General features: G+C 37.1%; 2 protein-coding genes across 3 annotated transcripts in view; one reads left to right on the forward strand and one right to left on the reverse strand.

Annotated features, from left to right (window-relative positions):
- On the reverse strand, positions 1 to 3,981 carry atox1 (antioxidant 1 copper chaperone). Its single transcript, XM_023287650.3, has 4 exons — positions 3,823 to 3,981; positions 2,172 to 2,247; positions 1,251 to 1,399; positions 1 to 1,031 (listed from the first exon to the last, which is right to left on the reverse strand). The coding sequence occupies exons 1-3, from the start codon at positions 3,826 to 3,828 to the stop codon at positions 1,275 to 1,277; spliced, it is 207 nt and encodes a 68-aa protein (XP_023143418.1). The 5' UTR covers positions 3,829 to 3,981; the 3' UTR covers positions 1 to 1,031; positions 1,251 to 1,274.
- Positions 1,947 to 14,651, forward strand: part of slc36a1 (solute carrier family 36 member 1) — a 59,017-nt gene continuing 46,312 nt past the window's right edge. The window contains exons 1-6 of one of the 2 annotated variants that reach the window (XM_055016649.1): positions 1,947 to 2,090; positions 5,543 to 5,769; positions 9,979 to 10,085; positions 11,912 to 12,026; positions 12,111 to 12,201; positions 13,427 to 13,515. In XM_055016649.1, the coding sequence (XP_054872624.1) occupies positions 10,049 to 10,085; positions 11,912 to 12,026; positions 12,111 to 12,201; positions 13,427 to 13,515 (332 nt within the window). In that variant the 5' untranslated portion in view covers positions 1,947 to 2,090; positions 5,543 to 5,769; positions 9,979 to 10,048. Of the gene's footprint in view, positions 2,091 to 5,542; positions 5,770 to 8,164; positions 8,269 to 9,978; positions 10,086 to 11,911; positions 12,027 to 12,110; positions 12,202 to 13,426; positions 13,516 to 14,651 lie in introns of those variants that run through there. The other variant, XM_035956138.2, reaches the window with a different exon arrangement.

Raw genomic sequence — 14,651 nt, forward strand, 5'->3', positions numbered from 1 at the left:
TCAGGAGGCAGATTTGATTTTATTTTCCCTGTGTGTACACAACATATTGAGACAGTTAATAGAAAAAGCCCAGGATAAAGAGATTATCTTTTCCATCAAAGTAACAAAAACCAAACCCAGAGTGAATTACAATAAAGAAAACAAAGATGGATGTTAGTAAATCTATAAGAGCATGATATTTTTGACGTGGTGTTGTGCTAGATTACTGTAGTGTAAACCTTGATGAAGCTAATTACAGGAGATGGTCCCTGAAAAGGAAGACAGACAGAGTTCCCCCCCCTTCGGTGCAGACCTGCAGACAACTTCATACATGGAGTTTTGAAGAATGACTTTATATGACGTTTAGGGCGGCGGCCCAGTTTCAAGCAAACACATCCAATAGTTTCCTGTTTACTTTATTATCTAGGGAATGTAAGCAAGTTTGACAGGAGTCCTGTTTTGGATATTTAGGGTTTCCTTTTCCACAGACAGTTACACCTTTTTGTATCTGAAAATTGATTTAATTTCATATTTAAGAACAAATGTGGAGTTACTGCATGGCCCTGTCTTGTCCCTGTCCGCTATTCATCAAACAGACGAATCTAGATGCTAAAACAAGACATTAAACATATTTTTTTTGTAAAAAAAAAAATTAAAAAAAAAAATAAATAAAAATCGTACATTTGTCTTAACATATAGGTATGTTAATCATTATGCTGACATTATAACCCTATCACCTCTTGATCCTACTCATGGAACAAAAAACAAAGTGGAGGATGTCAGGTTTGCACATAAATTAGCCATTTTTCTCAGGTGACAAGGCATCATTTGGGTTTTTTTTTTAATCATCCTCCATGCTCACCAGGTGTAGCCGACACTGAGACAAGATCTGCATCCAAAGGGTGTTTTTTTTTCTTCTTTTTTTGTGTGCGTAAAAGCTGGACGAGGCTAGCATCTGTGAGGAGTCACTTAGGGTCCATCAGACGCCTTCTAACAGGAAATTAACTGGGATTACATAGAAATCTTCACTTTGTATCAGCAGCAATGACTTCCTAAAGAAAACACACACAGGCACAAAACATAAAGAGAGATAAATTGATCATGGAAATAGTTATGACTTAGAGGACTAATACGCTTAATGTTCTTTAGATTTAATTAATAAATACAACATAAGTAACAGTAAAAACTACAAATTTCTAGTAAGTTAATGGGGACTGTCACAAATAAACAAAACTGAGAACAAATGGGGAAATAAATAGACTAATTGTCACCTGTTCTACATGAAGCAGGGTCCTTCATTTAGGCCCGATGTACTTGACTTCCTTTCCACACTTCTTCAGCGTCGCCATGAGATCTTCCACTTCTCTGTCAGACTCGATCAAAACCAGTTTCTTCTCCAGGTCGATCTCGAACTTCACATCTGACAGCAGAGAGCACAAAGAGGCACTTTGTTTAATTCCTGGAATCAACAGCGCTGATAAAAAACACCGTGCAGCGCCTCACATGACCACACTCGCACATGGTGGAATGTAGAAGGACCAGGTTCCTCATGATCATGAATTATTCTGACGCTTCATCAAAGCATTTCACCACAAATTAACAAGATCTGACCTGATCGGAGGATTTAATGGAAGAGATTTCCTTCAAGGGCTAATTTTTAAGAACAATTTCCTTGCTATGATGTGATGTAACAGCCTAGATTGAGTCACTGAGACGAGATGCAAAAAGAGAAGTGGGACTTTAATGAGTAAGCCAAACAAAAGTTTAAAAAAAGCATTACAGGATCAGGTGACTTGCTGGCTGACTCAGCATTCAGAGCCAAGAAGTCACGGGTCGGCATGTGACACAAGCTGCCTTTAAGTATCTGAAATGGCACTTTTTTGGCTGCTTAACTGATCTACTGAGTGGAAAGGCTGTAAGGATTAACTCATCCAGTCATATAATCCCAGCTAGACTCATAAACTGTCCACGGTATACAATAGTCCTCACATACGAGCTGGATAGATTCCATTCTCCTGACAGAAAACCTAACGAATGTGGGACTGGAAGTTGGGGATGGAATCAATTTTAAATTTTACTAAACATCAAGCTTGATCCTTGCTCTAGTGCAGGTAAGAACTTCATGTTTGGTCTTAGGGTGTCTCATTCTGTTCTGTCACAGAAGCAGAAGCCAGAGGACCAGTCAGGCTTACCTCCCAGCTTGTTGAGGATTCTGGTAACAGCTCCTGAGCATCCCTCACACGTCATCGCCACCTCAAACTCGTGCTTCTGTTACAAACACATGAAAATCATTTTATTGTAAGGTGGTAACTGTGCTATCAGATACTGTGGCTATTATTTCTTTCATAATTAATTAATTATTCGGTCTGTAAAATGCAAGAAAATTATGAAAAATGTCGATCAATGTTTGACAATGTCTTGTTTGTCCACAACCCTGGAAGGAAAACAAAAAATATTCATATTACAGGAGTTTTTTTTTCTTGAAACTCACTAAAAGATTATCAAAACAATTGCAGATTGATTTAACAGTTGAGAGCTACATGATTAATTACGCAGCAATTCCTTTACTAGTCATATTTATGACTGTTTTATCAGGTAAGGCAATCGTTTACTGGATCACATTCTCTGAGATCAGTTGTGATTAATGCAATATTTCAGCGTGGGTAATGATAGCAGCTTATACATCAATACCAGCACTACCACCATTGCCATTAAGCTCATGGTAGCATAGAATATGAACATAAATTAGAATCTCTGAGTCAAAAGACTGGACTCATAATGTTTCAATGCAAACAGTTTGCAAATTTTTCAGTTCACGTCACTTCTTGAGTTAACACACAATAACTATGTGTAACTATTCACCACTTATTACAAGGTATATTACACTTAATTTTCTGAGGAAAAGCACATTTTACACTTATACTTACACTGTTTCTACTTATGTTTACATTTTAGGACATATTTTTCTACTCGTTTATATTTTTAGGTCATATTTTCCTAGTTATGTGTATATTTTCAGCTCATCTTTCGTATTTGTGTTTATCGATATATTCTGTACTGTTTATATTTCTGATTTTGAATGGGAGCAAGTGTAACATGAGTAATTTCCTTTCGGAAATCTGATTCTGAAAAGTACACTTGATTCTAATTTCAATTATAAATCTTAGTCACTATGTCTGCGTTTGTATAAAAGAGCACAGAAGTTTAAAGTTTATTTAAATCTACTGACTGAAAACTAATCTGGCAAGTCCAAATGTTAGAATTCCTTTTCTCAGGGCTTTTTAGTAACACTGGGACCCAAAAATATGTTAGTTAGTCAGACAAAACAAGTAATTTAAAAACATCACATGGTGTTGAATAATCTTTCACTGGTTTCTAAATAATTGAAGGTTTACATAAAAACATACAGAAAGAAATGTGTAGTGTCATGCAAAACTGTATTTTTTAGCAGCATATTTTTGAGCTGTTGCTACTGTAGTACTTGATAAAGGATTGGCAAAATAAGGAAAGCATATTTGCATTTTAACTTCCACAGGCCTTGATAGAAAAGATAATCTCCAGTCACAAATTGAATTTAGCCAATAAGGTTTAACAATACTAAAACAAACTTTGCTGTGATTTTCACGCTATGGCTCAACCAAGTCAAGGAACAAAATCCACGTTGCTTTTACAAGTTTCTGGAATACATGACAGTAACTGCCAACTTAAAAATGGTTATAACGAGTTTTTGAAAGCTAGCTTATGAGCTACATACACATATCGAGAGTGAATGCTAATCCTAACTAGCTGCGTAGTAAAGCTAAACTTCACAACAAGTAAAGAAAATCGCTAGTAAAAACTCACCGTCATGTCTCAAGTGATGAGGCAACCTGTCGATCGGACCAGCTGTGAACTTCGGCCTCTGGCTGACTAGTAAGTGTTAAAAAAAATGACTGTGAGAACCTCCAGGAATGCTAACTGCCGGCTGAGCTGCTAACTGTCAAGCTAACTGCCAACGTCGCGAAAACCGGATGTCCGGTTGGAAAAATGACGCAGTGTAATTTTCCGTAAGAACATACTTTCATGTTGCTGTGTTTTTTAGTGAGGTATATAGGACTTAAGATGTGCATATATGAATACAGAGCAAGACTAAGGTTTGAAGAAATAAAATTAAAATGAGATAAAGAATTAACAATCCTGTTTACCTCCGTTTCATCCTGAGGGCATTTCAGTTAACTTTACATAAATTAATGGGCGTTTGTCTTTAAAGTTTATCGAACTTTGTGTTGCTTAATTTCTTCAGTTTATTTAGTTTATTTGTACATTCATTTCTTTAGTAAAGTTTTGAATAAGAAGCAAACTGCACAGGAAGCCTCAAAATGTAACCTCAGTGTGGTCTGACTGCCCCGGTGCAGAAAACAAGCGCTTCCAGAAATTATTCCAAAATAAAACCTTGAAAGAAATTTTACCTTCATCGAGTTTAATACCGTTTAATTTCAATACGACTTACAGCTAACAATATTGTGCTTTGTTGACAATAGTGATGTTAACAACCATAAAACGAATGATAATGATAATAATAATAATAATAATAACAATAATAATAATAACTTTTTATTTTTCAAATTAGAACCTTTTTGAAAAACAGTTTCAAGGCGCTGTACAAAGCAGACATTAAAATGCAGGGAATAAAACCAAGCAAACAGCACACTTCAATATTTAAAGACAAGAACAAATTAACAAAACACAAACAGACAAATGTGCCGATAAATTCTGTAAAGATCCAAGTGAAATATTCAAGGACAAAAATAAAATAACCACAGTTCAACAAGGTAAGAGAAGGCTTCCCAATTTAAATGTTTTCACTAATATTTTAAATGAAGATTCTGATATTGCCAGCATGAAAAGCTCTGTGAAGGAATTCCATTACTTAGGGGCAACAAAGAGTGTTTTTTTTTTTTTTAACAAGATCTGAAATGTGTAACTGTTAGCCTTAATATACTTACAATTCAGTTAAACTAAGTACAGAAATACTAGAGATGTATTCTCAGTAAAGTCTGAAAACCTTGCAAGTGGTGTGTGGTCTCAGAAAAAAAATCCACACATTTTTACCATTAATAATGGATTGTGTAAATGTGTAATTTAGGCTAATTATACCTGCAATTTAAGTCAGTTCGGTTTGCTTTATTGGCATGAATGTCAGGTGAAAATATTGTATCAATGATAGTGGTTGTAACTGAAAATTCAAGTAAGAAAATTTATTTTTATTTTTATATATATATATATATATATATATATATATTCTGTATCTATCTTTTGTGTCCTTTAGCCTGACTAAAAAGGTAGGTCTTGAGTTTGCCGTGAAAAAAAGCAATTATCAGCACATTATCCTATACACTTGATTGTACTTGAGTTTATTTAACATTATATTATCATTATGTTATTATTATATTATAACCATCATTCTTGATGCTTTGGCAATATTGCATTGAATTAATCGTAGATTATATTTATATTAAACGTATATTTACATGTTCTCTGACTCTCACTAACTGTAACTATTAATCCGTCGCTATGGCAACAGTACGTGGAGCAGCACGGCGCATGTCCTCGTCTGCGTGTCATGTGACCTCACCGTTGCCTCCGTGACGTGCCTAGCAGAGCCGAGTCCTGTTTTGCGTTTCAATCTGTGTAGCGGTGCAGCGCCGCCTTCAACCTGACATGACTACGATACGAAAATAAGTGGTTAGCCGCAAAAAGCCAGCCCGACAAGAGAGGAGAGGAGAGGAGCGGCCACACGTTATCTCCGAGGTAAGATACCGCTGCTGCTGCTGGCTGTTTACGGACACAAAGATGAACCCGACAGCTAACATTTGCTAACCGAATTTTATGACACATAACCTCAGCTAAGCTAGCTTGAATGTCTTCGTCGATCCCGAGCAATAAATACTGCAGGTTTCTAGCTGCCTTTCTCTTCAACATCCGTGTGAAGGGATCTAATCTGCCACTAGTAGCTCCAATTTTAGCTCAGCTCTTCCTTTCCTGCTATTTCAGTCTCTCCTTTCTCGGAGGCTAATAGCAACTAACCCGTCAATGAATAGCCTCGTTTTACCTGCTTGTCTTAGCTCAATTAATCATATGCAACTACAACTACTCTGGCCTTAAAACCATGCCAGCAAAGTAAAAATCTTGGAGTCATCCCGGACATAAACTAGTCATTACCAAGATGGCTTTCTAGCACTTGAAAAATATTGCCAGACTGCATTCTGTCCTCTCTAAAACTAATGAAAAGACACTAATACGTGCTTTTTTATTAAACTAGGCAGCACAAGTTCTGACTAAGACCAGAAGGAAGGACCACCAAATTTAAAGTCTCTGCACTGGCTACCTGTCTCTTTTAGATCATTTTATTAGTTTATAAAGTCCCTATTGGTCTTGGTCCTTCATATTTATCAGATTTTTGCTTTAATCTTATGAGCCCTCAGGTCTTCTGGTAGTGGGCTATTTAATAAAACTAAAACCCACAACAAAAACAAACGGTGAGACGGCATTTTGCTATCACTGCCCACATCTCTTGAACAGCAGAAGACCTGGATATGTAAAAAAGCAAACTCAAGACTGATCTTTTCAGTCAGGCTTTTGATTGATTTTGTTTATTACTCCGCTTAGAACTAATTTTTACTTATTGATTTCTCTATTTATTCACCTATTTCCATATTTTAGTCTGTTCAATGTATAGTTCATTACTTCATTATTATCATTTCTTATTCTGATTATATATATTTATTTCATTTATTTATTTTTTGTCTCTATTCTAATAATATATGTTTATTTCATTTATTTATATAACTCATTTAATCTTACTTTATTTGATTTTATCTCATCTGGTGTATCCTCATTGCATGTGTTATGATAGGATTGCGTGGTTGGGATGGCATCGGGGTGGGGAGTTGTTTGTACAGTTTTATTGCATTTTTTTGTAATGCACTTTCGGTTGCATTTTATTTTTTAGTTTTGTTTTGTCTGTCTCATGTCCATTGAAGTGGCCAAGACACTCGCATGTCGCCCGCCCAAAGATTAGTTTAAAATGATGGGATTACCCCGTTGATCCTGTCGGTCTGCCGTGTGTGTGTTTACATCGAAGGACAACACTAAGAAACCTGAAAGAAGAAGCTAAGACTGATCAAACTACCTGATTCAGTTTGGCTGCATCCTGGTTAGACCGGGAATGTGCTGTGTAATCTTATCAGCCACCCGAGGAGGTGGATCCAGTTTTATTTGTAGCACCACGCCTTTGAATGTAGAAGTCATGATTTACAGATATTTGGTTTGGCTGAAGAGCTTCATTACAAAATAAATGGAAAGCTTATGAATGCTGACACTATTAGAATAGCTTAGAAAAGTACATTTTATACAACCTTGAGGTTTGATTTAAAGTGCTGTTATTGTGCATCTGTTTCTATAAATCGGTACCAAAGTTTTGGAGGTTTTTTGAGCAAACTGACTGAAATAATTCTAATAAGGGATGCTTTGAATTTCTATTTTCCCCCTGAAATGTCCGCATTTGTTGCTTTTTGTCTAACATTTCAATGTGCAAAAGAAGCACTTTGAAAAATCTAAAAGCATCGCAAAATTATGTGGAAATTTCATTGCAGATTAACTGACAAGGAAAATAATTCTTAGTTAAACCCTACACAGCCTACATCATGTGAAAACAAAGAAAGTAATGTGTGATATAATTCAAAACTGTATTTTCAGGAGCATACTGTAAGCCACCGTCAGTGTGATTCTTGAAAAAAACATTGGCAAGAAAGCATATTTATTATCATGCCAAGTGCATGTATTATCAAGTCATGTGAGTGCATTAATAGAAATAGTAATTTCCAGTCACAATATTCAATTTATTACTGCTGCAGTCTCTTTTTTTTTTGTTGGAAATTGGCTTTTAATTTTATTCCTGTCCTGTAAAGAACATTAAGATACTTGCCGTACAAAGATCAAATATTATTATGAAGCAATATAAGTAATCTATAAATATAAATACTTATAAAGATGTCCAACATGAGCATCAATGAAATAAAGGAGGAAAATTGCACACCAAGCTATTTGGATTTCCCTGTTGCTTGGTTTAGTGTTCTCGTGTCGCAGCACATTGTGAAAGTTGCTGAATTGCTTGTAATTCAGAGACTTTGTTCTGCACACACAGTTACGCTGTAAGTTGTGGTGGACGTCACGCTACACTTCTGCATGCTCACTGAACCACTGCTGAACAACGGCCCATTGCAAAGACGAAACGCCAGCAGAAATCAAGTATGACTTCATGCGGACACACATGAAGCCTCACAGTGTTCCTTTCGATGCTTTACTTAGAATTATTCACAGAGTTAATGTAAGGTAAAGGTGGGATAAATTCCTCATGCTAATGCCTTTAAGTCCTAATATTTGGTCTCATTTAGTTCAAAGTCCGTGTTGTCATTATTCCGTATTATTCCTGAACTCATTATACACTAAATAGTGATGCTGCTGGGATGTATAAACAGTTTTGCTTCTTTAAAGTTACTACTTTGTCCACTTTTCTTGTCATCATATCCCTCTAGAATTGAATCAGCAGGTGGACAGCAAATTTGTTGTGCAAATCGTTGTATGAGCACACAGCAGGTCGTAAAGATGTTCTGTTTGAACTGCTAGTCGTTATCGTGCTCTTACATAACATCATGGCTCAGGGGGCTGGAGTGCCTTGCTCAGAGACGATGCGACACAGGCTGCAAGATACCCAACAGAGAATATTTTGAAGGGTGTAAAGCCAACAACACAGTCTTTTTTGTTTCTTAAATAGTGCCAAAGAGGTTTACCTCATCATCATGGCATGACTAGAAAGTATCAGATGACATTTATTGTGATGATCAGTACCACTAAAGGGTAGAATGTGTTGTCCAAGTGTTAATACATGAGCGAAATTTCACACCTAAAAGGATATTTGCAAATGGCTTTTCAGTTACAGTTTTAAGTGGAGTTAGAAGTCAGTCTGTTCAGCTGCACCAGACCTGTGATTAAGTGTATGTCAGCCTATTATATGTGTCTTTTGAAAGAAATTATTCTCTTTTCTTGCTGCAAACTACTAATTATTGTCATTGTCTACAAATCTGCAAATTACTCCACCAGTTAATTGTTTTGTCTATACATTTATGAGACATTTTTAGTGTCCAGCTGCTACTGTATGCTGTGAACAACCACAGTAACATCATGGTAGTTTACCTGTGATAAACGCATTATGCTTCTCACGGGTTCTTAGCAATTAATGCATCCCTTTCAGTTTCTAGTAGAAAGCTTTTAGCGTGATGCAACAGCATTCGTTTACGTGATCAGTAACCAAACACGTGGCCAGGAAACGATCAGACAACAGTAAAATGAGACTGATATTTACATTTGAATGCATAAACAGGGACTCGGGAAGGAAACCAAACTCTAAACCACAAACATTCGGGTACACACCATAAAAATACAGAGCACAGCGACTTTACAAAGAGATTGGAGGTCCGATATTTCATTAGTTGGACGAGCTAGAAGTAGTTATTTATTAACTTTTTAATTGATTTGCCAGATGATTTACCTTTTCATGATAAGAGCTGAAAATGGTCATTATTTCATAGGTTGACAGATGAATAATTGCAGACTTACTTGAGTTATTTTCTAATAAACATCAAATATGTGCTTGTTTTTTCCTTTTCACTGTGAGGATTTGCTTGTCTTTACTTTTTTTTGCATCACCTTTAATTGATTATTTTAGGGTATTGAACTTTTGAAGAGGTCACTCTAAACTCAGGAACACCGTAAAGGGGAATTTTCCATCAATTTCAACATCTTTAATCATTAATCCATAATGAAAAATAACTGCTAGTTGTTGTCTCTGTCATGATATATGGCTGCATATCTTTTTCAAAGAGCGTGTAACTGCTTTTCATTGGCTCGTTTCCTTGCTGCTGCCAAATCTCACACTGGACTACACTCTGTCTTTTTCAGTGGGAAGCTGTCAATGTTGGACTCCTTGATCTGCCAGCATTAGGACCCTGACGAAACCATCTGACCCACCATGATGGCATCCAGTGATGTAGACATCCGCGGCGAAGGTATCCAAATTATCCATATTGGATTGCATTAATATCAGTATTGTTAAACTTATCTTCAGGCCAGTGAAGCATATTGAACTGAAATGAAATTGATAGTGTAGATGTAGTACAACATGACCTGTGTCCATAGTCACAGAAGGATTATATGTAATCCCTAGTGGCAGGTAGACACTGAATCATCAAAGCGGCTTTCATTTCATTTACAAAATCCACCTGATGCCCCGACTGGTGTCCTCTTTGGCAGGAGGTCACAACAATAAATTAAACATTTGTTATGTTGTTACAGACATATTTATGATTCATTAACTCCTTATGCACGACTACTGTAAAAGACCCTTTGTTCTCAGAGCACTGACAAAAGTGAATTGCATTTTTTTGCCTTTGTGAAGTCTTGCAGACAGTGTTTGTGTTGCACTGATGCATTTCATGTATTGCGTTAGTGTGTTGTTGCAGAACTCGTTGAATAATCCTTAAAAAGCTTGAACATTGTCAATATTTGTTGTGCAGTAGTCTTGGGTGTCAAGGTTGTGGTCTGACCAAACAGGTTTTTGGAGCACTGGGCTTTATAGAGACTTGGGTGTCGGTTTCGTTTCAGTTTTTGTTTTCACACTGTGAGTAGGCCTCTCGTGAAAGCATAATAAGAAAGACTAATTTAAACTCCACTGAAGTCCTGGAGTCTGTGTGCTAAAGCAGCGACATGTCTCAGATCAGTAAACACATTCATCAGCGAGCAGGTAGCAGTAGTTGAGTGTAGCTGTGGGCCAGAGGACAGTGAATACTGTTGTGTGTTTATTAGAGTCAGCTGCTTTAAAGAAGAGAGGGATTTCTCTGTGAAATTAGGTCACTTTGACTTCACCAGTCATGAGATCTTTTTATGTGTTATGGGGCACAGCAGATATCAGACTGTGGACCTTGCAGCGCCCTGTTCAGGTTGAACTAGCATGACTTGCCTTTAATACCTTTAAGATCTTTAATTCTTTGTAATTACAGTACAGACTTTGCAGGCTTTTTCATAAACAATTACCTCTGCTCACCTCACCTTTAAGGAGATTCATAGCATTTTTCAGCTTGTTGTTTTGACATTCCATGCCACAGATTTACTGTTTCAGTTCATGCTTGCAGCTCTCTTTATCATCCTCTGTTTGACAGCAGCACCATTTTCAGAGAACACGCCGTCTTACACTATCTGCTCAGCACCAAAAACGAGGATGCTCTATTGCTGGTGAACATAGTGAAGCATTTAGCAACCAAATATTTTCCTCTGGAGTTTGTCGAGACCAAAAAACTGAGCTGAATAGCAATTAATATCAGACTTATAAGGATGAGGGAAGCTAATTTTAATGTTTAAATGTGTAAATGAGTAGCTGTTTGTCATTATTATACCTAAACAGTGACGATATTTGTCTTTCTGATTCTCCCAAATCGCCACAAAATAAGTCTTTGGTGTAATAGATCGCCTAATACAGTTGTAATTTGGCTTTTGCTGCAGCATTTTTTTAATCACTTGTATATGCTTGATTTCTCTGTCTTTCTCATGTTACAGTAAGTGGTGGCAATAGAACAGAGTGTTTTGTTAAATCAGAAATAGACAGACTGCCAAATGTCAGTCTCATGTTGGTTTTCCCCTGCCACTAATCAGATGTGCTTTAACTGCACTGGGCTGGGCCGTGGTCACACACTGTATGTTTTTCTGTTCAGGGCAAATTGCTAACTGTTACTTTAGGTTAACTCCATGGAAAATGGACTAGTGACTCTCACATTGAACCCGTGTAAATTATGTTTAGTACATTTAATAAAGCCATGCAAAATTCTGTCCATATTTCAAGGTTCTTTGTTCTCCGATCAAAATCCGTCAGAGATGGATGCTCTGTGTCCATCTCCTCCTGGACCATCCAGACCCCAGCGCAACTATGAGAGGATCGGAGGACGGACAGGAACCTCGTAAGTGATATAAAACCTACCATAAAGCACTCGATTGTGTCTGTCAGACTGTAGATGTAACTCACTGTGTTTTGCATTTTTCAGTTTTTGTCAGACTCTTATCCACCTGTTGAAAGGGAACATTGGTACAGGGCTGCTGGGGCTGCCTCTGGCTGTCAAAAACGCAGGGCTGGTGGTAAGTATAGAGAGATTTTATCATCCATGACAGGTCTGGACAAAGAAAATTAGATTCCGCTCCCATCCCTGTCAGATATTCATGACAAAGGCCAGACGTGGTCAAGCAGGTGTTGCAGCCTGAATCTGATGTAGGGAATTTGCAGGGAGGGATTTAGCCGCTGTATTTTTTGTAAAGCGCATATTGCTGTTGTCAGTTGTGAACAGTGACAAACCTCATGGGCAAGTGATTTCTCAAACAGAAATGTCAAGTTGAATTTTAAAAAATACTCTTAATCAGTTAATGTTATTGGTGTTTCTGCTTCCGCAAGCTGTGACACTTGAACCTTGCAGAGGGCTGTTGTTGTGGTGTGAAGACCTTTACATGTAGCACCGCAGTGAAACATTGTGGTCAGAGTAGTGAGAAAAACAGACTGTGCTACATGCAATGTAAAAATATTCTCACGGTGACAAGCCACTATGTTCAGACTTCATATTTAACCTTCCAATATTTTGCACTCACTTGTGAGAACCTTTCATGGATCCTGAAGAGATGAAGTTCAAGCTACTACTAACAAGAAAAGTAATCAAGTTAACACCTTCAAGTTTTGTTTGCGCTTCAACAGTTTTATTTAAGTCATTTTCTTTTCTTCGTGTTTCATAAACCATGTATACAACAATCTCTTATAGAATATAGAATACAGGCAGCAGTAGAGCTAAACTAAGAGTTATTACTGTGGTTGATTAATCCTATTTTCTCAATGAAGGAATCCTGTGGTCGATAATCATCGTAAAACCATGAAAAATTTCTGTTATAAAATTCTAAAAAGAGTCAAAAACCCAATTACATTCAAAATAAACCATGAGACCAAGAAATTAGAACATTCTCACATTTAAGAAGCTGAATCTGTCACTTTTTGGCAGATTTTCTGGAAAAATGCCTTTAGCCTGTTACCAAAATGGTCGCTGCTTCATTAATTTTGATTAGGTACATAGCTTATCAATTGCATCCACTGCTGAGACAAGATTGGTCACTAATTAACACTCTTATGTCGACATTTGCTTTTAATTACACTTAACAATTCAACTCGCAGGACGTCCTCCTGTTTTACATTGTGTTTTGGTATTTCGAAACATGCAGCATCATGAAATGTGTTTAATGTTGTGCTGTAACACTGTGATGCAGACATTAAATAGATCAATCATCATGCTCTTTGTCTGATCTCTTTGTCTGTTTTTCTGTGCAGCTTGGACCAGTCAGTCTTCTGTGTATGGGAATTGTTGCAGTCCACTGCATGAGGCTGCTGGTGAAATGTTCCCACCACCTCAGCGCAAAGTAAGTTTAAAAAAAAAAAAAAAAAAAAAAAGAACACTTCTCACTAAATTTTTTTATCATTTTTACCTACTTCCAGCTGATAAAGCGGCATTTACTCCCCGACAATGCCTGCCTCCAAAGCCACTTCCTCTTCTTTTAGTTTGCACATCACTAAACGTGGACATATTTAGTGTTGCAGCCCTTTTTTTGTAAAAAAAAATATTATATATTTTGCACAAAAGCAGCCTAAACATGCCGCCTGAAATCACAATGGTAGTTGGGTCTTGCAGCATTGCAGTTGTTTATACTGAAAAATTGATTTCTGTTAATCTTATGTAGACAAAAGTCTTCCTAGTGGTCTAGAAATTTTAATAGGGCATGTCATTTTAGGTGTTTTTGCTCCAAAACAGGGATGGAGTGAAAGAGATTAGTGAAACAGATAACTTTTTAGCTTTCTCAATTATCAGCTGTAAAATACCCGGTCTTGATCTCAGCTTCACGTCACAAAACAAACAACAAAGATCTAGTCTTGATACGCTTCCATGTAGTGCAGCCAGGGTCTTGTTCCCTTTAAATAAGACGCTGGACTTTGGTTTTCTTTCCTGCATAAAACCTCTACATGCTGTCATGTCACAAAAGCATTAAGCTGCTTCCTTTTTTCTGTCCCTAAACATGACAGTAAAAATACAGGTTGAATCAAATATAATGAATTTTAAGTAGGGATAACCCAATAAATTTCTTTTTTAGCCCTGTTCAAGTCATTTAGTGTTGATATCTCCGGTCACATCTCATGTGTTTGAGATGAGTCAGGATCAACTAGGATAGTGATCCTGTACCCTGATGGCATTTTAACAGAGCCTGTATCATGAAGCTGTTCTCTAAACTAACAATACGAGCACGGGACAAAATTCCACAGTTGGTGTCATCAGCTACCCACTTACTGATCGATATTGCCAGAGGTTATTAAAAAACATGTTCAGCTCTAGCGTCCTGCCACAAATTGTGGCAGTGCACGTAAACAAAGGATCAACCTGAGGTTCGTGCCGATGCCAATCAGAATAAAATGCCAAGTCTTTGAGATTTGCTCGGGACACCCCTAGTTATAAGCTCCAGTCCTTTGGATTTCAATTTTTTATTTGTCTTCCCTTTTGTTTCCA

The sequence above is a fragment of the Amphiprion ocellaris genome, chromosome 13, assembly GCF_022539595.1.
Source record: "Amphiprion ocellaris isolate individual 3 ecotype Okinawa chromosome 13, ASM2253959v1, whole genome shotgun sequence".
Taxonomy (NCBI): Eukaryota; Metazoa; Chordata; class Actinopteri; family Pomacentridae; genus Amphiprion; species Amphiprion ocellaris.

Excerpts from the sequence above, each read along its gene's own strand:
- atox1 (XM_023287650.3), bottom strand. Across the intron at positions 1,400-2,171 it reads AATCCTCAACAAGCTGGGAG|ATGTGAAGTTCGAGATCGAC; the intron begins GTAAGCCTGACT and ends CTCTGCTGTCAG.